The sequence below is a fragment of the Anas platyrhynchos genome, chromosome Z (genome assembly GCF_047663525.1).
Source record: "Anas platyrhynchos isolate ZD024472 breed Pekin duck chromosome Z, IASCAAS_PekinDuck_T2T, whole genome shotgun sequence".
In the NCBI taxonomy this organism is placed as follows: Eukaryota; Metazoa; Chordata; class Aves; order Anseriformes; family Anatidae; genus Anas; species Anas platyrhynchos.
Genome location: NC_092621.1, coordinates 55,058,775 through 55,084,220, shown reverse-complemented (window position 1 = coordinate 55,084,220; position 25,446 = coordinate 55,058,775). Strand labels below are relative to the sequence as shown.

Genomic DNA, 25,446 nt, shown 5'->3' with positions numbered 1-25,446 from the left:
ACCACTAAACCCTGTCTCCAAGCACCACGTCCCGCCTCTCCTTGAGCACCCCCAGGGATGGTGACTCCACCACCTCCCTGTGCAACCCGTCCCCATGCCTGACTGCTCTTTCTGAGCAGAAATGGCTCCTCACTGCCAACCTGAACCTCCCCTGGTGCAACTTGGGGCCATTCCCTCTGGTCCCATCACCGGTTATGTGTGAGGAGAGGATAACCCTAAGGCAGAAAAGGGACGACCATGTCTCTTTATTTATCCCCCACGAGCAGAGGAGGAGCGCCTCACACAGGACCGGGGGCGGCCTCCCGCCCCATGCCCGCCCCGGGGCGGGCTCACAGCGAGGCGGCGCCGTGCCGGGCCGTGCCGGGCCGTGCTGAGGCGATCCCACCCGATCGGCCCCGATCCCCTCAGCCCCGATCTGATCCCGTCCGATCCGATCCCAGCCGCGATGGAGCAGGACGAGGCGTCCGTCCTGCTGCCGGAGCGAGGCCTGTCGCGGCTGCCCCGCTTCAAGGCGTACAGGCGGCGGTGGTTCCTGCTGGGGGTGGTGTGCCTGCTCAACTGCTCCAACGCCATGGTGAGCCCCGCGGCTCAGGGGAAAAAGGGGGGCAGGCTGAGGGGCTCGGGCAGGGTTTGTGTGGCCCTTCCCGAGGGTTGGGGCCGTAGTGGGGCTGGGAGGACGGAGATCAGCGGGAGGGCAGGGGGGCTGCCGTGGTTGTGGCCCCCGGGTGGGCACGGGGTGAGGGCAGGGAGCACAGCCTTTAACAAACTGGAAGCCCAAATCGCTGCTTGGCATGCTGTGGGTGGTTACCAGGTAATATACTGAGGATCAGGGAATATACTGAATCACTGAAAAGCTGAGGTGCCCTCCCATAGGGAAGTATCCATATCCTTTGGGAGTGCGTAAAGGTGTCCTGCAGGGAAGAAGTGAGAAGCGCTGCTGCTTGCAGCTCCGTCAGCACAGCACGAGAACCTGAAATAATAGGAAGGCACCGCTGTTAGCTGAGGTGTCCGTCCCTATCCGTGTGGATAGTGGGTGCACAGAGCTCTCCAGGCCGCCTTGGCACACTTACGCTTTGCTAAACACTCGGAGTGAAGTTGGAGAGGTCCCTGAAGTGGCCCTTCTGCTGTCTGCAGCCCTGACACTGATCACGCCGCTGAAAACCTCCCAGCCCTGGATGATCAGAGCACTTGTCTGCCTGCTTGGTCTCCTGCCAACTTCCCAGCTCTCCACAACATTGTTTTGCCACTGTAGCAACTCGGGCCAGAACTTGAGGACTTCAAAACCTTGTGCTCAGTAAATACCCTAGGGTAGCAATACGGTTTCTAAGCTGCTGCAGATGTCTGGAATTGCAAGTATGCTGACACACACGAGTTGTGACCGAACATTTCCTGATGCTGATGTTTCTCCTACACGTTCCAGATGAAAATCACGTGAAAATGGAGGGAGTGGTTGAAAGAACATGAGATCAACGTGGTTGGTTTCTGTTTAAGAGTTCCAGATGGAAAGATTAATTTACCAGTTCTGCGGGGTGAAAGTTGCCATGGAAGTTCAGATGAGTCCTTAATTCCTCTCCAGATGTTGCATGCAGTACTCTGTCCTGTGTATACCTGTGTCGGTCTGTCTGCAAAATGCCTCTGGTGAGGATGCACGGCTTAGGAGCTGTCTGACTTGGAGAGAACAGGCCACCTCGTGGGGTGTCTCACTGAAAGTGACAGCAGACAATCCTGAGAGAGGGAGGCTGTCATCAGTGCTGTGAACGCAATGTAGGAGCAAACTTGTCAGCAGGAAAGCACGCTCAGTCACGCAGCAAGGGCAGGATGAGAAAGAAGTGATTCTTTGTTCCTTCTGTGCTAGGATCGTGGCTGGGCAAAGCCAGGCCAGATCATGTGGTGCTGAGAGAGGAACTGCTTCCTCCTGCTCTGCATCATCACGTGAAGTCCTGTCTCTAAGCAGGGAGCATAGCAGGGTAAATAAGGCATAAGGAGGTCTTTTACACAAAAGGTCTCTTTCTTCAATCTCTGTTACTGACCTGGGTTTAAAAGCCTCTGTCTCTGATTTTTACAAAGTGGGTACTATCTTGCTGAGGTTTGGTTCTCATTTCCCAAATACTGCTATTCTGGAAACTGCTAGCTGAAAATACCTTAAAAACTCCATAAGTAGGCACTGTCTACCAGGTTCACTACCTGCCTGAAGTCCTGGGCCAGGAGGCTCTTCTGACCGTCACTAAGCCAAACTTAGATGATTGATCCCCAGATATTTTTTGCCACCATTTCAGGTGGGGGGTGACCTAACTGTGCCTGTGGTTGCTCTCCAGATTTGTGAAGCTGATGCTGTGGTTTTGAGTGTGTGTGTGTTTTTTTTTAACTTTAAGCCTTAACGTGTCATAGTAGTCAGGGAGTGCTGACAGCTGCTCTAGCAGTGGCATGCTTTAGCAACACCTCCTTCCTCTTTGCCTCCTTGCTGCTGGGCTCAAAGGGTGGAAACTCTGCGCTTCGCAGGGGAACTGCTTGCCTTAACGCTGAGGACAGAGAAAAGCACGGAGAAATGCAAGCGAGAGTGTTTCCTGCCTTGTTCTCTGCCTGTCAGCATGAGCACATGGGAGAGGAGGAGCAGGGCCGAGGGCTGGAGCTGGCTCACACGTGGCTGGACGGTTCCTGACTCACCGTCCTGGAGGACTTACACCAGCACTTGAAGTACTCAGGAGAGAAAGGAGAGCCCCACGAGTGTGGACGGCGTGCTCCAGGGCAGGGTGTGCACGCTCCTCACCCGCACCTGTCCTGTCCTGCAGTGCCCTTGTAGATAAGCATGCACACGCAGCTGCCACCGCCTGGCCCTTGTGTCCTGCCAGCCTTCCCAAGAGCTGCAAGAGGCTAAAACTGAGATCCACGCAGCGAGCTGACCCAGCTGGAGGTCTCACCTCCATCCGTCCTTCCTAGGCTGCTGTGTCAGCATGGGTGCCTGCCTTTGGTGAGGCTGGGGGCGCTTTGCTCCCAGTCTTTGTGTCCATTTTGGTGATCAATGAGCTTGAAGGTGAGGAATCTGGTGGAGGAGCTTCGTGGCTTGGTCTCAGGAGAGGAGGAGCCCTGTGTGCCTCAGAGGGACATGCAGCATCAGCTTCAGAGCAGCCACGGAGCTGTGAGCCGGTGTGTGGGAGAGAGCACACCAAGGCTGGGATAGCGCCTGGCTGAGGGCTGCTGAGCTGTGCCTGTCATAAAGCAGAAGGTCCCGTTTCATCAGGGAGGAGGGAAGCTGTGTCCTGCACGTGAAATGGACCCTGGGGAGTTTGTGTGGGAGTGAGAAAGTAAAGGCAGTGGGACAGAGGGAGAGACCCTGGGGAAGATGGACGTGGAAAGGGCATGAAACCAGGAGAAAACTTAGAGGGTTTGGGTGAGGAAGAGGGCTGGATCCATTTTTTAGCATCAGTTGAGAGTTTACAAGGAAAAGAGAGCCGCAAAGAAGCTTAGACAGAATGAGAGCAGCTGTAAACTAAAAGCACAGGAGGGCCCAAGCAGGCCTGCAGTTAATGGGGAAATGAGCAGGCAGTCCTGCAGCAGGAGACGCGGGAGAAGAAAAACCAAAATGCCAGCTAAAAGAAAGTCAAAACAAAGGGATGGAGAGCTGCAAGTGGAGCCATGTCCCTCCAACTTCAGTATCGGTCAGACGGTTTGAGTTTCGGTGCACTTACTTTCCGTGGTGATCCCACATTGCCAGAGGAGGCGTGAAGGGGGCTTTCCTGTGATAGTGAGTACAAATATACCATGGGTGGACAATATTTCCGTCCTTTTCTTCTTCTGATGGGGCATAGATATACCCAGCTGCGTGCTGAAAGCATTGGGTACAATTTCTTTCCTCACCCGTGATCTTCATCCACCTAGTTGTGGAAGGTGAGTGAACACCTTGTGTTGGAAGCACACGGATGCATCCTTAGCAAAGGACGCGCAGAAGTATCTTTACATCTGGGATGGCACTCTTGTTTCTTTGTTGTGGGCATGGCCTCAGGGCTGATTTCTGGATCAAAGCAGGCCTCATCATTCCCAGAAGAAACCAGGAGCAGACAGTGATGTTGTGAAACCAGTGCAACTAAAACGGGGTGTAGGGGAATATTTTCAGATAAGGCACTGGAAGGATCAGTCGCATCGTTATTAACGCACGTCTTGTGTTTCCCTCTCACACGTTCTGATATGGATGCAAATTTCTAGGTCCTCTCCCAGCCACTGAGTGTGTGTAGGACAGCATGAAATAAAATATTCTGTGCGGCAAGTGTGAGCCTCTTGGCTGACAAATTGCAAAGATGTTCTTACAAGGACACATCCAGGGCTGGTAATGCCAGGCTGAGTTGAAGAGGCTGCTAGTTGCAGAGAGGAGAAGATAGACTCTGTTTGGTTTATGCTAATGCAGGAGGATGTCTTGTGGTCTGCATCAGGTAAGTATGTGTGTTGGGGGCCAATGTGTTCAGCCTGAGGACGGAAAACATCCTCACTGACCTCCACTTCAGCCAGCTTCCAGCAGCAAGGCAGGAAGACTGGGGATGAGAAAGGGAAATAGATGAGGAGCTCAGGGTCAAGATAATGCTGGTGTCAGTGCCAAAATACTACCAGCATGCAAACACTGAAGGTCTGAGTTTTAACTACAAGCCTTAACATCTGAATTTCAAAGAGAGACTAAGGCAGCCAGCCTCTTCATGATGTGATTATTTTGAGGGGATGCTGAAAATCTGTTCTGGTAAAGGTGTTCATGCGCACCTACCTTTGTTCTCTCCTCTGCAGCTGTGGCTGACCTTTGCTCCTGTGGCTGACAAGATATCTGCCTACTTCCACATTTCCCTGGAGATGGTCAACTGGCTCTCAATAGTGTACCTGCTCATCTCGATCCCGTTTGGTCTGGTGGCAACATGGGTTCTCGACAGCGTGGGGCTCCGATGTGCCGTGAGTTGAACTGTTCTGTCACCCTGAGGGCTTTTCACCCGGAGACAGCAGAGGTGACATCTCCATGGGCTTAGTTGCACAAAGCACTAGCGTGTGTACGGCGCATGGGAATCTTGCCAAGTGCAGCAGAGGATGGGTGTGTTGAAAGCTCGGTTCTATTTCAGCAGTAGCTGTCACCACCTCTGAAGAGGGGAGCTGCAGGGAAAGTCAGAATAATGTTGCATCCCTACGTGCCTTTTTCTGCTTTGTTTTTTTTTTGTTGTCTTGGCCAACTGACAGGGACAGACGGTGTGAGCTGACTGTGAGGAGCTTGTTGGAGTCAGGCAAGATTTGCTAGGGAAGACTCTTAACACAACTATTTTGCTTGGGAGGCCAGTGTAAGGAGTAGCAGGGCAGAGTGCAAGCAAGAGAGAGACCCTTGTCATCTTACAGCTTGCTCAGTGCAAAGCCAACCTGGGATCTCAGCAGAGACTTCCCAAAAAGCAGAAATGCTGGGGTCGTGGCACTGAGACACTAGCCCTCTAGCAGGACCTGTAAACTGCCTGACTTATTTCCACGGTCTTTGAGTTGTCACAAGTTGTATGGGTGATGGTGCAAACTTGAAAATGGAGTGAAAGTAGTGAACTTTGGATTTTTCCTCAATTCCACGATGGTACCTGCTCTCTTGCATATGCTACATGATGGTGTAGAGCAGGAGAGCCTTCTTGCTCTTTAAGGTAAAGAGGTTACTGTTGGATCAGGAGCATCCTGCAGCGGCCAGAGGGACAGGGACAGTCTGCAGGCAACTCTCTGTGCAGCAGCTATTAACAACCCCGTGTCTTGCTTGCTGCAGGTGATCCTGAGTGCGGGGCTGAACATGACAGGTAGCATCATCCGGATGTTCAGCGTCATGAAGTTCATGAGCTTGGGCTCCCAGAATTACTGGTACCTGTTTGCTGGTCAGTGCCTCTGCGCACTGGCTCAGCCCCTTGTCATCTTTTCACCAACCAAGCTGGCAGCGCTGTGGTTCCCGGACCACCAGAGAGCAACAGCAAACATGATCTCATCAATGTGTAAGTGACAGCTGCAGAGTAATATTGCTGCCTTGCAGAACCTGATAGCATTTGTTTGCCTTTCAGAAACAGGAGGCAGAGGAAACCCTCTGCCTTCTGTTCATGTATCATGGTGGCTGAGGACAGCCCTCAGTGTTATTAAATATAATGTCTTTGTAGTGGTCTCATCTGCAACTTGCTGAGCCAGTCTCCAATTTGCAAATGATGCTTGTGATCACAGTTCCCAAATTCTGTAACCAGGCAGAGGTGAGGCTGCAGCATCCATTTTACCCACCAGTTCTTCCAGTAGCGAGGCTGAGCTTGTATTCCAAATTGGTATACATGCATACCTGCATAAAACATACTCAGCTGGCAATGCAAGCACATTGAGTGTTCTAAATGCAGCAGGACTACTCACACAGAAACCAATTCTTGCTTGTGAAGTCCCTGAGGTAGAGTGCCTGGAAGCTGGGAAACTGGAGGAGAGGCACCTTGCTCTGAGCCCTGAGGCCATTGCTTGCTCCGATCTCAGCCCTCTTGTGGTTCCTTTGTTTCCTGCTAGATACAGGCTACTGCATTTGATAGACCTCTTTCCTCCTTATGGGTGACATTCTCCCCAGCTTCTCCCTCCAAGGACTTGAGAAGAGCATCAGAAACTAGGCTGGCACACTGACTCCAGCTGGCAAATCTTGCATTACCTGCATGTACGGGAGAGCTCCACCTGCTCTTGCCTCCACACTGCCTTGGAGTTGTGTGGGAAGGGATAAGTCAGAGGAAAAAGCTAGTGTAGGAGGACACCTATACGGCTTTCCAATCCTGGTGTGCTGGTGCAAACCCAGAGCATGGGTACTGTTATTTAGCAAGAATGGATTTGTGATGTCAGTACAAAGCAATTCTTTTTGCACTGCCTTCCCTAGAGCAGGGTGCACCTGATTGCTCACCTGCTTTCCTAGGGCTGAAGTAGATCTTCACCTTCCCTGCTGGAGAAGGATCTCTGTTGTCAGTGGGGTGTGATACCGGTACTACAGAAGTACAAGAGTACAGAAGTCGCTTCTGGGGACCACTGGGTACTGCTATCCTTCTCCTCAGTGTGAAGTATCAGCCTCCAGAAAACTTGCTTTTTTTTTTTTAATAAGTGAGAGAACAGCCAGAGCAGCCAAATAGTATTTCACTGACACAGTGACCTCAACCCCTACAAGAATAAATGAGTTTAACTAGGAGAACAAATACAACTGAAGAGCAAGGAACAGCAGATACCCAAGCTCTGAAGGTGTTCAGTCTGTGGCATGTTGAGATACCAGCGTGAGGACTGAAAGGGCTGTTATTATTATCTGCTGCAATGCTTGCATATTATTGTTTAGCAAGCGTCCATTAATGGTTTCTGGTTACACCCATTACTGTACAAAATCAGGATTTCATTTTAAAAAAGTTTGAATATTGCCTAGAAGGAGCACCAGCCACAGCCCAGTCGTTTGCTTCAGTGGTTAATTACCTCACTGGCAAATGCCTACATGTTACTTCTCATCTTGATGCTCCTTATCCCCCAGCCGCTGAGTCTCGTTGCACCTGTTTGGCAGGTAGTTATGGACAGTCACCTCATCTCTCCTTTGTCTAGGAAGTCTGAACTGCTCCAGTGCAATCACTTCACAGGCACGTTTCCCTCTTCCTCTTCCCACATATCTGCCTGTTGCTCACATCAGCTTTTTCTCTCGGCTCTCTCCAGTTTATCACCGTCTGTTTCCTGTGTTAATGCCAAAGCAGCACTCAGCGTCACACACAGAAACTGGTCCTGCTGGTATCCCCACAGCTTCTGTTAGTACCTCTGAGTAGGTTTTGCTGTGTTTGCATGCAGATGAAAACAGACCCTGCAGACAGGATCCAGCTGAGCAGCTGAGATCACTGTGAGTCATCTGTGCTCTTTAGTATTTAGCACACTCAGTCCTCCTATCACTTGTAGAGTTACTCACACAGAAGCAGAACCGGGCCAAGCATGGATCCCTGTGAAGATGGTGAGAAGTTCTCCCATGCAAGAAGAGTTAGAGTCCACTGAAGTGCTCTCTGCTTCATCCGCTGGATTCTTCGCTTCCTGTGGTCTGTCAGCATCTCATTTTCTGCCCCTTGTACAGTTTTATTGCACCAGCATCACTGCCCACAAAACACACAGTCCCACAGTGGGGTAGTGTGTACTAATCCAGGCAAAACTCCTGCTGATTAGCTCCAGCAATCTCCTTTCCATTCTTTCTCAATCTAGCCCTGTATAGTTTCCCTTCCCAGGAGGAGAAGGCTGAAACCCTGTAATGACTTGGGTAGGCTCACTTAGTCTTGTCAAATTGAGCTCAATGCTCGCATTTCCATCTCCCCTCCTCCCCCTTCCTATCTCCTGCTTCACCGTGCAGATAGCTCATGGTCATAAACATGATCATACTTCTTTTTTAGCCTGTCTCCTACAGTGCCCAAATGTATTTTACCCAAATGCAGAAGTTTAAATCCCTCTCCTCGGAAACTGTAGTTTAACCGTGTCCACATAATGTTAGTTTGGAGCAGATAACATTTCACCCAGGTCACGTTACATGAACTAGGACTTTCCCAAATACAGAGTAGAAGTTCTGTGACTGTTGTGTGCTATGGCAGTGTTACTGATGCCTCAACAGAACCACAGAACAGAGAAGGCTCTAAGGCACGTCTTGGGATACTCTGCACAGGCACAGGTTGCCCAGAGAGGTTGCAGAGTCTCTTGTGGATATTCGGAAGCTGTCTGGGTATGGTCCAGGACAGCTGGCAGTAGCTGACCCTGGTATGAGCAGGAGGGCTTGGACAAGAAGATCTCAAGAGGCACCTGCCAACCTCACTGATTGTTTTGCTGATTCTGTATGCACTTTTGCCTTTTGAAGAACTACTTTAGTTCCACATAAAACATTGCTGTAATTCAGCAGAGTCCTTCATTTACAGTGGTTGAGCTCTGGGCTGTCCTGCACGTCATCAATAGCCTCCTGCTGAGGACTGGTGGAAGGTGTACGCAGGACACACACTGTGCCCTGGATGGACAGTCTTCTCAAAACGCAATGCACAACCCAGCAGTAGCAAAGGTTCTCATGTTTTGAAAGGGTTGTTTTGCTGATTTTTTTTTTTCTGGACTAAATGTCCATATGTTCTCAGAGCTACCAGATCATGGCATGTTTGTTACTTTTGAGAATGAAATGGACAAACGCGTCAAGCACAGAAAGGTGGCCAGGCAATTCTCCTTGCTGCCTACCACCTGCCTACCTGGTGTACTCAGTCTGCTTGTGGGGGAAAGTTGAGATGGACCAGCTGTGACTTGGCTCCTTCTCCTGAACTGCAAGTGCTTATAGGATGCTGTTTTTCTGCTTACTGTGAAAGATTAATCTTTCTGTTTTAAGGCTGGATAGCAGTGACAATGGCTAATCATATTGCAGGAATGTGTGAGGAGAGTAAGGAAAACATGGTGGCAGTGGAGTAGGCAGGAGACATTAAACTTGGAGGAAGGCTGAGGAGGTGACACATGAGGGCATCACACTGCACTCAGAAATGTCCCAGCTAGGGCTAGCATGCATACACTTCTAGCTCCAGATTCAGGTAGGAGTCTAAGATTGCCTGGGGGGAGCATCTCTATTTGTTGCTGCTGCTGTATAACATCGGGACAGATGACGTGCATTGGCCCATCCTCATTTTGTCCCCTCTGATCAGCCTTTACTGGAACAGCTGTATGAGGGTGAAGACACCATAATTCATAAATGAAAACCAGGTTCTTGTTACATGAGTTAGGTGTTGTAGGAAAATGGGTTTATACGATGGAACTTCCTGAGGGTGGGGGAACAGATGTGGCAACAGTGACGCCACACTGTTAACTTCTCACAGGTGTTCTCCTCCTGGTTTCTCCATATATATGCTTTGGTCCATCCATGCTTGTTGCTCTGTTACATACTGCAACTCTGATGCTGACTTGGTAGTAGAGATTGACAGGTGATTATGACTGCTTGCATGAATAACGCATTTTTCTCTGATTTTCTTTCAGCCAATCCCTTGGGAATTCTCATAGCAAATGTGCTGTCACCTATACTAGTTCCTGAAGGAAAGCACATCCCACTGATGGTAAATGAAAACTGGCTTAATCAGCCAGCTGGGCTGATTGGGGTCCAGCTTGTTTATATATTTGGAAGTAGTGGGGCTGGAGAGACTGGTAACGTGTCTTTGCTTTGTGTTGTGTAGCTGGGTGTTTATGCCATCCCAGCGGTAACAGCCTGTGCTCTAGCAGCTTTGGGGATTCACGAGAAAGTTCCTCCAACACCTCCTTCAGCCAGTGCCACCAACTCCACCTCTCAGCCATTCCTCACAGGGATCAAAATGGTAAGTGCTGCAGCACGGAGAGAAAACAGTGCTGAGGTGAGGGATACAGCCCTGCCAGACAGGGATGCTCTGTGGTATCTGCTGACAAAGCAGACTCTGAATTGCTTTCCACCAGACCTGGCACAGACAGCCTCCTGAAGGAGACCAGGTTCTCTTCCTTCCTCAGGGAGTAGAAGCTGCTCACAGCAAAGCTGTGAGAGACATTACCTGACTGTTCAGCCTCTGTCTGGATGCTGTTCAGCTGGCTAACAGGCACATCTGAACTCATCCAAGAGGACCACACAATCTGAGCCTTCTGAGGTGGTAACAGGTGTGGTAATGGGTAGGACAGCATGTGACAAAGCAAAGAAAGAATCTGGGGCACTGAAGAGATCCCTACTTCCTATATGGTCTCAGCTTTTACTTGTCTGCTGGCTGAACTGATGGAAGAGAGGCAAACTCCCTTAGTGCTCACAGGGTTGCCCTTAATGTTTTTGAAGAGTCAAAGCCTCAGATCCTCAAATCTATTTGTCACAGCCTGGCCTTTCTTCTCCCTTTGCTTGTTTAAATATGTTAACTTTTTTCTCTAGCTCCTGAGGAACAAGCCCTACATCATCCTGGCGGTGTGCTTTGGAGGAGGAATTGGGATGTTTACCTGCTTTTCAGCTCTACTAGAACAAATCCTTTGTGAAAAGGGTTATTCAAATGTGAGTCTTCCTCCTTTCATCCTCACTGTCCACAGCATCTATGATAGATTCAAATGAATATGATGCAGTGTCTCACATCTTGTTTGCTTGTATTATTTAACGTAGGTTAAGCAGTACATTAATGCACAGGCGATCTTTCAGTGTAATGGATGATTTGAGGTTTTATTACTGCCTCTGGCCAGGCTCCCATTTGCAAATGAAAAGCTTTTTCTCCCTAAACACTATTTAGGAAAAAAAGTGTTCCATTTTTACTTAAGCACTCCAGAGCACTGGTGTCTAAGCAGCCTTCTGACATCTTTCCCAAAGGGGGATGGAGGCTCTGATGGGCCCTGGAGTGAGCAGGACATGGAAGGCAGGCTGGTGCAATTTCCTGTTTTATTTGGACAGTCTTACACGAAGCCAAGGCAGTAGGAAGTCACAGGTACTGCAACAGCTCTGTTTCCCCATCCCTTCCTGGACTCTGGCCAGGTACAGCTTTTACAGCTGAGCACAGGGCGTGCACAGGTGAGATTCTTCCTGTTGTCTCCGTGCAGTAGCAAGGGGCTGTTCCGGTTCCTGCATTTCCCCTTCAGTCCTGCTGCTTGTACCCCTCTGGAGGTCCTCGTAACTTTCTAGCTGATAGGTCTGCATGTCTATATGCCTGCTCTGCACCCAGCCTTCCTTCTCAGGCTCACCAAGATTTGTTGTCCATTGAGACCGTGGTGCTGTGACCCACCTGTCCACAAGCATGTGATTCTGGGCCCAGTTATTTGCTACTCACAGTCCTTTGGGGGAAACTTGCCCTACCTCAGGAAGTGATCCACTGACAGCAGTCGGATGGGTCAGTGACATTAAAACCTCTTCCTAACCACTCTGTTTTCTTGGCTGCTTGTTTTTCTGCCCTCCAGGTGTTTGCCGGCCTGAATGGTGCACTGTTCACAGTCTTTGGTTTGCTGGGAGCCTTCCTGCTAGGACTGTATGTCGACCGGACAAGGAATTTTATAGAGTCCACCAAGATCTGTTTCTGTCTGAGCGCACTTGCCAGCATCGTGTTTGCAGTGGTGAGTTCGCACTTGCATTGCACCGTACGTGTGGGCTTACTTCTGTTGCCATCTAATAAACCATCAACTCAGAACAGGGTTATTTGACTTCATGGCATTTACTAAATTACATGTTCTACTTTGGGATTATCTACATGGGCTAGGATTTTTTAGAAAAATCCTAGAAGAAATCACAGAGAAAACATTTCCTGTGGATTTCACAGAGGAACAGTGGAGCTTCAGTCAGACTGCTGCAGGATATAAATAAATTGGTGCCATTTACTCCTTTACATTGGATCCCCTCTTCCTTACTTCTCCTCCACTTCCCTCATCCCTTATGGATAACTATTAGTTCAGGGTAGTAAAATGAAAACCGCCCATCCAAATCTGCTTGATGCCCTGATGCTGTGAACTTGATTCCAGACACACAGTTTCCCTTGACTTTACCAGCTCCAGCCAGGCCTCTGGAGCTGTGCCAGGAGAGACACCTGGTGTTCCTCTGTGGTAATTTAAAACATAGTTACAGAAGGAGGTACTGGCACAGGGGCTGCAGGATTTACACCCTTGACTTCACTAGCACTGGGACAAGGCCATGCTTTTTCCACAAGAGCTAGGGATGAGGCTGTTTTGGCCACTAATCGGATCACCAGGTTTTGTAGATGTTTCAGGTGGTTTTGTGTGTTGGTTTGGGGTTTTTGTTGGAAGTACTCCAATATTGCAAACATGAGTCTCACATGATAAGGAGTAGTTTTCAGTGTGTACTGAGCTGTAGTAACCCAGTGAATTCTTATGTAACCCACTCCAAATGCCACTTCTGAAATGTTAGCTTTTGTCAGGACAGAAGTGTGTGTTTCATGTGTTTCTGGAGATACACTGGAGTTACTGTCCAGGAAATCAAGTCACAGTATTATAATTACACGCACATTTTTCAGATAATTGTGTTGATTCTGTCTCTCTCTGTAGTTAAGTTTGACAGCCAAATCTCCACTGTGTAGCTATTTGTTGACTAGGGCGCTGGAGGAAGAAAAGATGTGGTACTAGTGGAAAGTGAGCACTTGGGACTTCCTGCAGGTGATGGGTTCAGAGGCACTCTGTGCAGCAGTGATGAGACTGAGACTTTGGTGCATTTATTCTGCCTGCAGGCATCCCGATTCAGAGGTCAGGCCATCGCTTTGGCCATCGCCAGCTCAGTCTTTGGTTTCTTTGGTTTTGCCATGTACCCCATTGCCATGGAGCTGGCTGTGGAGTGCTCCTACCCTGTGGGAGAAGGCACCTCGACAGGACTGATTTTCGTTGCAAGGTAAGCACACAAGTTTAACCCAGCCAGCCGTTGAGCTTAGGCCCTAAGCAATGACAGAGGTGGCCCAGTTCCACTTGTGTGTGGGTCAGGGGCAGTCACTGCATGCTGGCTTCTCCCCACAGCCAGATTGAAGGTGTGATTTTAATGATTCTGCTACAAGCCCTCACCGTGCGTGTTTCTGAGGACCCATCCTCCACCTGCGCCCTTGACCAGGATGGAGCCCTGGACTGGACAAGTAAGCACATCCCTGGGAAATGATGCTGGGCAATTGCTTGCACCCCACCTGTCCCCTGCTCCTACCCATATCTCACTGTGAGGGAGCCTGCGAGACTTATTCCTGTTGCAGCCTACCTTTTGGCCACCTTTTCCAACCTGCCTCTGCACCCTTGCTGCTCCTGCTAAAACAGTCCTGAGCAGTTGACATGGGGAAGACTTCTAAGATGCCAAAAAAGCTGCTGATGGCCGTGGGTTACAGTTCCTCCCCCTACAGCTGCTGTGCAGAGACCTGAGCTTCACCAAGCTCGCAAGCAGCTGCTCGTGGGGGAAGAACAGCTTGGGGTCACGGGATACACAACCCTGTCTGTGCAGCACAGCCCATGCTGCTGGGCAGTGCGGCAGGACCACAGAAACTGACTGAAAGTCAATTCCCTTGCATCTGCACACGCAGCTGCCCGGGTCAGTAACATGCCTGAACAGCTCTGTTCTGACTTACTCCATATTTCCCTTCCTTTCCAAGCTGGTCGGGAGGAGAGGCAGCAATTGATAGAAACTGGAACACAACAAATCTTTTTTTTGCATTGTAAGCTAAGCTCTGGTCTTGATCTCTCAGCTGGTTCATATTTACATGACAGCAAGTCCTAGGGACACGCTATAACAGCGGCTGTCAAACACCTTTGTATAAAATCCTCAGCTGAGCAGAAATCCCCAGAAGGCAGTCCACTTGCAGGTAGGGAACAAGTCATCATAGTAACTGCTCCCAAAAAGCAATTTGGCTGCTTCGTGTCTGAAGGTCTGCAACATTCCTCCTCATCAGATCAGAGCTTATGATTAGATACCCATCCCTACTACCCAGCCTACTCATTTTGTGGTTTGATACACGCAGGGACATGTATGTGGAGAAACGTGTGGAGGTGTTTATTTGAGATACTGTTTAACTAAGAACATAACTACTTCCAGGCATTGTATAAATTTCCCTTTTTTTTTCATCAGAAAAGCTGAAAGATGCAAGTTTTAAGATACAAGTTTTTTCTTCAGTTAAACAGTTAAAGGATCACTTTATCTTTAGTGATCCTTTGCTACACCTTGCTTTTAGATAACAAAACAAAGCTATCTGTGAGGTCTTATGAAGCCCAGGTGTTTAAGTCTTTCTTGTAACATCCTTCACCTGCCCCCACCACACAAATATCCACACACATACCCACACAGGTACATGCAAATGCACTCCCACAAACACACTGTGTGCACTGGTGTAAGACCTCCAGCCTGTGAGCCATGCAGGACACAAATCTTGTAAGCCTTCCACTTTTCACTCAAATCCTCTTCCAAAGCCCTTGTTATGGGACATGAGGTTTGGCCTCACTGGGAGCTGCACGCTGTCCTCAGGGTAGCCTCTGGGAGGGGATCACCCAGGCTGTGCAGTTGTAAGGGAGCTGACCTCTAGACCTCTGCACCATTTGGGATGTGTGGATTGACCTGCTAAAAGTCTATCATCTTATTTGCAGCTCCAGTGCTGGTGCTGGCTGGCCTCTGCAGTGCCATGGCTTGTTTCTACGTCATCTTCTTCCACACAGACTACAAGCGGCTCAATGCGGAGACAAACAGCGATTTGGTCAGGACAGAAGATACAGAATCAGCAGATGTCCCCGAAGCCTAACAAGGCTGAAAGGGGCATGCCAAGGGCCCAGTTAGGGAAGGACTCAGGCCTATGGGCAGGGACCAAGACTGCAAGTGCTCTTCTGTCACACTGGGGTGTGTGGGTCCTGCTGCACAAGAAGCACCCTGGATTTCAGAGGAGAACGGCTGCAGCAGTCACTGGGGCACCTTCACTGATCTTCTCCCTATCTTGTATTTATTTGTGTGTCTGGGCTGTAACACAGGCTGTGCTGCCAGAGGTCAAAGGGGAACTGGATAACTACACAGGGTTTTTTAGCTGACATGATTCAAGCTGAAGAAATGTCACAGAAGAGTGAAGCATCATATTTCAGCCTTTTTTTTTTTCATTTTCACATACATGGATCAGGAGTGAAGCTTTTGGAGAGGTGAAGGTTGCTATCACAAACCTGCCAGAGAACTTGCCTTTCAGGACTACGGTTCCCATATTGCGTAGCAACTTTTCCACTCTAAGTGTGGAAATAATTATTTGGTAGGAGCTAGAGCATTTTTCTGTTGCAGCAGGGAGGTGTAGGTATATGGTCTGTAACACAAATCTGTTGCAATATCCACTTTGTCCTCTCACAGAAACAGGAAAAAGAAAGTGCTGCCTGCCGTGCTGACTGTAAAAGAAAAAAATCAGTGAGCAGCAGAAGTTAAGCATAACAGCCTTCCTTGCCCTTTCTGTTCCCCTGCCATATGCCACGACATTCAGGAAAAGTTTGTTTTGGGCTCCGGGTGTTTCCCCATCTGCCCAACAATTCCAATGGCTCAAGCTTTTCACAAGAAGATGAACCTTATGGTTAGAGTTGTGCACTGCACCAAGCGAAGACATGCTCTCTTACAGAAAAACATTGAGAAAGCAGCTCACTTTGGGGGGAATGGTATGGCAGCAGCTGGAAAAAGACCTGGCAAAGGTGACCACACAGAATGCAGGGCACCTTCACGAGTTTCTGCAGCTGATAGGGGATTCTGGTAGAAGACCAAGTAAGAAACATCAACAAGAACCTTGGAGTTCTCTCTACAAGCAACAGCTGCTCGGTGTTTGAAGAGATGGTTGGTAGCACAAAAGATCCTGGTTGGAGTTCAGTTCCACTACAAATTGCAACGGGTACAATTGGTTTTCATTTTACAACAATGCTTGCACAGGAGCCCAATGTCCTGCTCTGGTGTTGAGGTCTAAACCTACATCCCGAGGACTTTTAACCCTATGACATTTTGGTGCTAAAAAATAAGATGGGTGGGACTTGGCGATGCTTCATATCATGCGGCTTGCAGAGGGGATCTCAGTATTTGTTGATTAAGGGAACTTGATGCAAATGGGACCTCTGAAAATACAGTGGCTCTTTTTCTCCAGTCCAGTTAGGGGATAATCACATAGGAAAGAATGCACTTTACCTGATAAACACTAAAGAATAGCTCTCTCAATGCCTGAATTCTCCTTCCCATTAGCAACTGGTTATCTTTCTATTTATAAAACAACTTCCTGCATCCTTCCATGGAGTCTCCTAGTTCCTACAGGTACAGCCTTGCTGTCCCTGATAAGCACTGATGTCTTATCATGAAGAGGAGCAGGAAGGAAGTCTTAAACTGAGATAAAACAAGGTAACTTTGGACCTGTCAGAGGAATGAAATTAACCATTTCTGCAGCACTGGACCTAATACACTGAACAGATTAACATCAGATTTACCCATCTCTCCTGAGTCCTACTGTACTGGGAAGCAAAAAGCACTTGGTACTTTATAATTTTATATATTTACAAATGCTTATGTTTTTTAATAAAGGGTGGATTAAGAAAACATTAAGAAAAGAGTCATCTTTTTTTTTTCCCCGCTATATTAAACAAGTATTTTGTAGGTCCAAGAGTGCATCACATCTGCTACACAGCACAAGTCAAAGGTCACTGATCTGGCATATGTGCAGTTAAGTTGTGCTTGAAATGTTGATAAATGCTACCTCAGATCTCTAAAAAGGCAGTGTGAAATTAGCTGCAGGTTAAACTGCAGTTAGCTCTATGCTCAAGGACAGTTTAAGGGAGAGAGGAGACTAAAGCATCTCCAAAACCTGTCGTCCTGGTCGCACCAGCTAAGGCACTCTTCATCCTATCATATAAAAGAGATTTGAAAGGGGAGATTTTTTTCTCCACCAGCAGAGGCATACAGTTGTGTGAGGCTAATTCTGGACTGCTGATGTGAAGAGGAGCAGGCTGCTCCTCCACCTCAGGGTTTGTCATACCCTCGCAGTGTGCTGTAGAGGCGCTGTGGTACTGCTAAAAGCAGAGCCAGGTAGTTAACACAAATACTTAGCTTGCACCATCAGCTGTTTGTACTGCTTCTGCTAATATCACAGTGTGTCTTTAGAAAAAAAAAAAAAAAAAAAATTCTGGGCATGGGTGTAGGCTGGCCTAATTGCCACCATAGCTGAAGTTAGTGTCAATCTTTTTTAAAAGCCCCCTTTAAGAACTGAAAAGCTGCAATAAGGTCACCCCTGAGCCCTCCCTTCTCCAGGCTCAACATCCCCAGCTCCCTCAGCCTTTCTTTACAATAGAGGTGCTCCAGCTCTTTGATCATCCTCATGGCTATTTGGAGACACTCTAACAGACCTGTGTCCTTCTTGTGCAGTAGGCTCCAGACCTGCATGCAGCACTCCCAGTGAGGCCTCACAAAGGCAGAGCAGAGGGGGGCAATCCCCTCCCTCCCCTGCTGGCCACGCTGCTTTTGATGTAGCCCAGGAGGCAGCTGGTCTTCTGGGCCGCAAGCACGCACTGCTGGTTCATGTCGAGCTGCTCATCCAACAGAACCCCCAAATCCCTCTCCACAGGGCTGCTGTCAGGGAGTTCCTCTCGTGTCTGGTATTGCTCCGACACAGGTGCAGCACCTGGTGCTTGGACTTGTTGAACCCAGGCACCCCCTGGCACCAAACCTCCCGCTGGGAGCAGCTGCAGAGCTGCAGGCCTGCGGCTGGGCAGCACGCGCTGTCAGGGGGAGCACAGCAGTGGGGCCGGGCACCTGGGGAGGGGAGGGGAGCGCCGAGACAAACACCCCAGCCCTCCTGGCCAAGGGCAGCATCGCCGTGCCCCAACCCCAGCACACCTCACAGCGGGCACGCCAGGAGGCGGTGGGCACAGCAGCAGGAAGAGGGGGAGATGGCAGTAGGGCTGGGGATGGCGACACCAAATACATTGTTAGCTGCACTGAGACTTTATATAAATACGATTTATTTTCTACATTGTATAGTTTTATGTCCTGAGGGCCTTCCGTGTGCCCCACCCGCTGGCCCGGCCCTGTTGTGGCCAGCTCCTGGGGCGCTGCCCTAGTGTTGCCGGCGGGGTGGCCTCTTCTTGGCTGCTGGAGAAGAGGCCTGGGAGGTGGGGGCCCTCCTCTTCGGGGCTCGCCGGGGCCCCCTTTGGGGATGGTCCCTGCCCTGGTCTGCTGTGGAGGCTCCAGACACAGCCTCCGGTGTCTCCTCCTGGGGCGCTTCTTGGTTCCTGGGGACAGGAACCGCGCTGGAGGGGGGCTGGCTGCGACTCCCTTGAAGGGTAACACTGGAGCTGCCCGCAAGTTCCTCCGTGCTGGCTCCAGCAGCGCTGTTGGAGGGCTCTGCACCAGCACCAGGAGGCCCCTCTCGGGAGGCAGAAGGCCTGGGGGCAGCTGCGGGGCTGCCTGCCTGTCCCGTGGCAGCACGGGAGCCCTCCAGGCCCAGCAGGCGGTGGGCCACCCAGCTGCACCGCTGCACGGTGATGCCGATGAGCCGGTGCACAAAGGTGGCTGCGTGCTCCGGCATGGAAAGCTGCAGCAGCTGCACCAGGCGATCTTCATCCAGCCCCAGGAGGCCCACGGCGGAGGTGAGGAGGTCTTCCACCATTTGCGCCTCCGCGTGGTCAGCCCCATGGATGCGCCTCAGCTCCTGGCGCAGCCAGGGCAGCACGGGATGGATCAGCGTTGGGTGGTCTCGGAAAAGGGAGGCCCAGACTTCAGGCTGGAGGCCTCCCACAAGAGCCGGCCCTGCAGCTGATGGTGGTGCTGCAGGACGGTGACGGGGGTCGGTGGTGGCTGCGCGGCCACGAGCTCTCCCTGCCGGCTGGGTGATGAGAGACGCTTCTGCCGGCGCTGGGATGACGACCTCCTTAAATTTGTCGTCTGCCTGCACCGAGTGCACGATGGAGCTGACCCTCCTCTTGCAGAGGGGGCACTCGGGCTTGCTCTCCACCCACTGCTGGATGCATCGGAAGCAGAACTGGTGGAGGCATGGCATCACGTAGCCCACGTTGTCCCAGGTGTCAAGGCAAATGGGGCAGCGGCTCTCCAGCGCCGTGGCCATGCTCTCCAGCTGCTGCAGTGGGCTGCGTGGAGCAGGGGATGAGGGGCTGCTCCTCCTCACTGCTGCTGCACCAGCAGCTGTCACGCTGCAAAAGGCAGAGAAGAGGCCACGGTCATCGGCTGCTGTGGGGGCAGCTGCAAGAGCTGTGCAGGTCCCCAGAGGAGGAAAGCCTTCCAGCTGCCCAGGGCCCAGGGCAAGGTGTCCCCACCGCGCTTACCTCTGCTGCTGCGAGCGCTCCTCCTGGGTCTCCCGACGGCCCGAACGACGCAGGGCCGTGGAAGAAGCTCTGATGGCTCTGGGAAGGGCACTGAGAGCTGCTGCAGCAACTCCCAGGGCACGACACCAGCACCAAGGCCAACCTCGCTCCTCACTCCAGACCTCACGCAACCGCTCAGCCGGAGTGCGGGCACTAGCCGGCGCGCTGGGACTCTGCACCCGCATATGAGCAGCCAGGGCCACGCAGTCACAATCCATTGCTCACAGACGTCACAGTCCATCGCTTGGAGACGCCACCAGCCACCCGTAGGAGGTATCCCAAGGGCCCATCCTCACCTCGGCAGCTCTCTGGCCCCAAATTCTGAGCCTCCCGCAATGCTCGTGTCCACTCCATGCCCCCCAACTTTTGTCTTGTCCGTGGCACTGGTGTTTCCCAGCAGGCCGGGGTCCCTGGCTGTGCCTTCCCAGGGCCCCGTCCCGGTCACCTTGGCTACGCCATGTGTCTTCAAGCACATACAGCAGGAGGGTCCGTTCGATCACAGCTCGGGCCTGCCTCTCAGGCTGCACCACACAGTCCCTCCAGTCCTGCCCATGCCCCAGCACTGCTGGCCTGCCCTCTGGGCTCCCGTGCTTCCTCCCATGCTGGGTGGAAGTCAGCCCTCTGCTTGCTCCCGGGGACTTTCTCCCGTCTGTCTTTACTCGCTGGGGAGAGCAGGGCTGATGGTGCCCTCTGCTCAGCACCCATCAGGCCTCGCCCAGGCACTGCGTCCTTTGTATTGTGCTGGGCAGGAGACACACGGGGAAGCTGCAGGGGCCCTGCCAGGAAGGTCTGTGCAACCAGGGCTGGCTCAGCATGGGTCAGAAGAGGTTTAGGGGCACCTAACAGCACACTCTGGTGCCTTTGGGGAAGGCATCAAGGAAAGGGGGTCTGGCTCCTCACGGCAGTGCCTGGTGAGAGAGGGAGGGGCAGTGGCATCAGATGGAACTGGCCAGTTTCAGGCTGGATATAAGGGAAACAAAAGCACAAGGATCATTAATCATAGAATCATTGAATGGCTTGGGTTGGGAGGGACCTTAATGTTCATCTAGTTCCAACCCCTCTGACACAGGCAGGGATGCCACCCAGTAGATCACATTTGCCAGAGCCCCATCCAGCCTGGCCTTGAACAGCTCCAGGGATAGGGCATCCACAGCTTCTCTGGGCAACCTGTTCCAGTGCCTCACCACCCTCTGAGTGAAGAATTTCCTCCTAACATCTTTTCTAAATCTCCCCTCTTTCAGTTTAAAACCAATACCCCTTGTCCTATCATTATCTACATGAGTAAAGAGTCACTCTCCATTCTTTTTAATTAGAAAATTATAATTTATATTGTCCTTTGTGAAGCCGTGCTGGCTGTCTCGGATCATCTCCATGTCCTGCATGTGTCTTAACATTGCTTCCAGGAGGATCTTTTCCATGATCTTATCAGGCACAGAGGTGAGGCTCACTGGTCTGTAGTTCACCAGGTCCTCCTTTCTACCCTTGTTAAAAATGGGAGTGGTGTTTCCCTTTTTTCATTCACTTCCAGGGACTTCAGCTGACTGCCAGGACTTACCAAATATGATGGAGAGAGGCTTGGCAGCTCCATCTGCCTGTTCCCTCAGGCCCCTGGGGTACATGGCACTGGGCCCCACAGACCTGTACCTGTCCAGTTTCATCAGGGGGTCTCCAACCTGCTCTTCACTTACAGCAGGAGGGACTTTGCTCTCCCAGCCCTTGCCTAGAGGGTCAGGCACTGGAGAGATGTGGAAACTGCCTGGCAGTGAAGGCTGAGGCAGTGAAGTTGCTGAGTACCTCAGCCTTCTCCATGTCTGTCATTACCAGTCCTCCCTCCTCACCCGTCAGAGGGGGTACACACTCTTTGTCCTTTCTTTTCTGGCCAATGTACCCATAAAATCCCTCCTTCTTGTTCTTGCCGGGCTCAGCTCCATCTGTGCCTTGGCTTTCCTGATCCCATCCCTGCACATCTAAGCAGCATCCCTGTCCTCTTCAGCCATCCTGGTTTCCTGCCCTCCCTGCTTGCTTTCTTACGCAGGGGGAGGGAGAACTCTAGTGCTCTAAGAAAAGCATCCTTAAGAGTTGCCAACCCTGTTCAGCTCCTTTGTCCCTAAGGACAGTGTTTCAGGGGATCTTGTCCACTAAGTCTTTAAATAGTTCCAATTTTGAGTAGTGTTAAACGGCAGACCATAAAAGCAATCCAGATATTCCCAGGGATTCACTTTTAGGCTAATTTTGTAAATTGATGAAGGGCTGAGGAGCACAGAAAGCAGCTGGACCACGAAGCCCCAGGATCTAGTCTGCCTCTGTGTGTGCCCAGCAGCACCCTGCACCCTCTCTACTGCCCACCTCTCCATGCAGTCCCTGGGGCTCATCACCTCCCTGCCCCAGAGACCAGGAGCCCATATCTGCAGCTCCTGTAACACACAGAGGGTCTTTCCTGTCCCCTCAGAGCCCACAAGCAGGTGACACCCCCAGACTCTCAGGATTTTCAGGCAGCTGTGCCTGGATCACAGAGTGAAGATGTTGTGTGTGGTGGCTCTAAATGTGGAAGGGATGTAATGCTCCATGGCTGTGTATTTACGTATTGTTGTGGCTTGAGGGTATCTAGCCCAGGGTCAGGATGATGCTGAGGCTGTCCTCTTCCAGCCTTTTCTGCTCCTGCTTTTTCTCTGAGCTTTGGGAGCCCCCAGGAACCTGAGTTAACACAGGGCCTGCCTGCTTGCCCTCTCCAGCCACAGCATAAGACCTCTTAGGGGTCAAGAAGCACAAGTTGATTGGCGGGTAATTGCAGGTAATTAAGAAAACAGTAAACAACTTTGATTCTAGCTCTTTGTAAGCCATGTGAGTTGAGCACTGTTACCCTGAGAGGAATCAGAATTAGGGACCAGCCCTGGGGGGGATGACAGCTTAGTTAGCATCTTCTCGTGGAGCAGCATGAGAGACTACAGTTACCCCAGGGAGCATATGTGCCTGTAACCATGATTCTGTGAATTTTGGCTCGGTTTAGGTAGCACTTTACCCTGTCACTGCTACACAGACAGCCCTGGTAAAGGAGGGGCTTTGAAGGGTTGTGTTTGTGACCAGGCATGTGCCAGTTTACAACATCTCCAAGTGGTCAACACTCAAGGACCAGGCTGGTATCTTTATGCACAAGAAAGACCTCTCGTTTCACAGTGGTTTTCCCCAGAATGTGTACTGTCTAAGGCTGCTTGATAAATGCATGGTTTTCTGTCCTGGAATATAGAGTCACTGGAAAAAAGAATAGATGAGGAAACCCAAGATGAAAACGGGTGAAATCAATCATCTAAGAGTAGCTCATAGCACAGCTTTTTGCCAATGTATTGCTTGGCTTCAAGTGCTAAAATAACCCACATATTCATGGCACCATCAGGAAACACCTCCCAGCCTCCTTGGGAGGCGATGTGCTGCACATTTGCACCATTCACCCCATTCAGCAACTCAAAGATCAGTTACAACCTTGTGAGGAAGGAAATTTGTCTTTTTCCGAAGTAGTAGTTAGAAGCCAAATACTCTTCTGGAGTCCCAGCTAAATCAATAGTGCCAGTTGTCTCTATCTGAGTAGCAAAAATCCTTTTCTTCCACCTGCATGAGCAGAATTGGGATTGCTCAGTGTGTTGCATTGCAAAGGAATGCCTTCCCTCCGGTTGCTGATGCAGGAAAAAATGTACTGTGATCCATTCAGCATTCAGTCATTGGGCTGATATATATATATATATATATATATATATATATACATATATATATATATTATGTCATGGTTCAAAAAACTGTCTTGTTAATCAGCAGTGTGATGGAAATGGATTTGGTTTTCATCTCTCTCTGGATCTGACTCCTAGACATGCTGTTTTGTTCCCCTTTTGGGGGGTTGCTGTAAACAACCAGGCAAGAGCATTGTCCAGAGTGCATGGTTACTCCTGCTGTGGCACTGTTGTGTAACTGGAGAGTCCGTGACATGCTGAAACTTGGTTTTAAATAGTCTTATGAAAAATCAAGGCTGCCCATCTGGTACATTTGCCTGCAGGCAGAGTGAATGTCCTCCTCTGTCATGACTCTTGCAGTTTATAGGCATTTTGAGTTCAGCTGGTGCTGGATGTATGTAGAAGTAGTGACTTAAACTGAACAGGGTCTGTCAAAGCAAGTGATTATTCTCCAAAGGAGGCAAGTAAACCACAGGCATCAGTCAAATTACAATCTTCTAATTAAGACTTTGTATGGAAAACTGCCTTTCAGTGGCTCCATCAGCCCTTCGTTTTTATTTGTCTTCCACCTTGCAGTTCACAGATGATCCAGATTGGTACAGGTTCTTAGAACCAAGAAGTGGGACACTCTAAAATGTCTTGTAAAGGAAAAGGGGAAATGACAGGATATCTCTGAACCAAATTCAGTGGAGGAGGAGGAAGTTTCTGAAGTTTCTGATCGTAAGGTGTTTAACAACAAACAATAATCCTCCCCGTGTTTGTATGAAAAATCTCCAGAGGAAGTAGAATCTGAATCTACAATGGGTAAAATACCTGAGGCTGAGCTAACAGGAGTAAATTCGTGACCCCCAGCTTTACTGATGTGGCTTCTTGGGTTTGCTTTACAATGGAATGTGAGAGGACCAGCAGTGACTTTAGTGTCAATGGGTATTGCCTTCACCTTTTTATTATTTTATTTTATTTTATTTTATTTTATTTTATTTTATTTTATTTTATTTTATTTTATTTTATTTTATTTTATTTTATTTTATTTTATTTTATTTTATTTTATTTTATTTTATTTTATTTTATTATTTTATTTTATTTTATTTTATTTTATTTTATTTTATTTTATTTTATTTTATTTTATTTTTTTATTTATTTTTTTTTTTTTATGACAGTATTCTGCATGCATAGCACCAAACTGCTAATATTGCAGTTGGCCTACTGGATAAAACTAGATAAAGCTGCTTATTAACACATTGCATTTAGTTTCAAAAATAGGCATTATGAAGAGATGAGGAAAAGGCGGAGGTGCTTAATGCCTTCTTTGCCTCAGTCTTTAGCGGCACTACCGGTTGTTCTCTGGATACCCAGTACCCTGAGCTGGTGGAAGGGGATGGGGAGCAGGATGTGGCCCTCACTATCCACGAAGAACTGCTTGGTGACCTGCTACGGCACTTGGATGTGCACAAGTCAATGGGGCTGGATGGGATCCAGCCGAAGGTACTGAGAGAACTGGCAGAGGAGCTGGCCAAGCCGCTTACCATCATTTATCAACAGTCCTGGCTATCGGGGGAGGTCCCAGTTGACTGGTGGCTAGCAAACATGACGCCCATCTACAAGAAGGGCCGGAGGGCAGACCCGGGGAACTACAGGCCTGTCAGTTTGACCTCAGTGCCAGGGAAGCTCATGGAGCAGATCCTCTTGAGAGTCATCACGTGGCACTTGCAGGACAAGCAGGTGATCAGGCCCAGTCAGCATGGGTTTATGAAAGGCAGGTCCTGCTTGATGAACCTGATCTCCTTCTGTGACAAAGTGACGCGCTGGGTGGATGAAGGAAAGGCTGTGGATGTGGTCTACCTTGACTTCAGCAAGGCTTTTGATACCGTTTCCCAAGTGCCTGGTGACAGGATGAGGGGGAATGGGCTTAAGTTGCGCCAGGGGAGGTTTAGGTTGGATGTTAGGAAGAACT

The 25,446-nt window shown here is 49.9% G+C and overlaps 2 protein-coding genes across 3 annotated transcripts; one reads left to right on the top strand and one right to left on the bottom strand.

The window, feature by feature from the left end:
* The first annotated feature begins 317 nt into the window (after positions 1 to 317).
* On the top strand, positions 318 to 17,007 carry SLC49A3 (solute carrier family 49 member 3). Of its 2 annotated transcripts, XM_027446540.3 has the most exons (10): positions 320 to 574; positions 4,768 to 4,926; positions 5,759 to 5,978; positions 9,991 to 10,067; positions 10,185 to 10,322; positions 10,892 to 11,008; positions 11,896 to 12,048; positions 13,170 to 13,327; positions 13,450 to 13,562; positions 15,049 to 17,007. In XM_027446540.3, the coding sequence occupies exons 1-10, from the start codon at positions 446 to 448 to the stop codon at positions 15,198 to 15,200; spliced, it is 1,416 nt and encodes a 471-aa protein (XP_027302341.1). In that variant the 5' UTR covers positions 320 to 445; the 3' UTR covers positions 15,201 to 17,007. The 2 variants fall into 2 exon arrangements, with proteins under 2 accessions (XP_027302342.1, XP_027302341.1); XM_027446541.3 differs by lacking the exon at positions 13,450 to 13,562 and having other exon boundaries at positions 318 to 574.
* Positions 17,008 to 18,441: 1,434 nt separating this feature from the next.
* On the bottom strand, positions 18,442 to 20,383 carry LOC140000758 (uncharacterized). The gene is made up of 2 exons (XM_072031494.1): positions 19,735 to 20,383; positions 18,442 to 19,602 (listed from the first exon to the last, which is right to left on the bottom strand). The coding sequence occupies exons 1-2, from the start codon at positions 19,989 to 19,991 to the stop codon at positions 18,510 to 18,512; spliced, it is 1,350 nt and encodes a 449-aa protein (XP_071887595.1). The 5' UTR covers positions 19,992 to 20,383; the 3' UTR covers positions 18,442 to 18,509.
* Between the last annotated feature and the right edge of the window lie 5,063 nt (positions 20,384 to 25,446).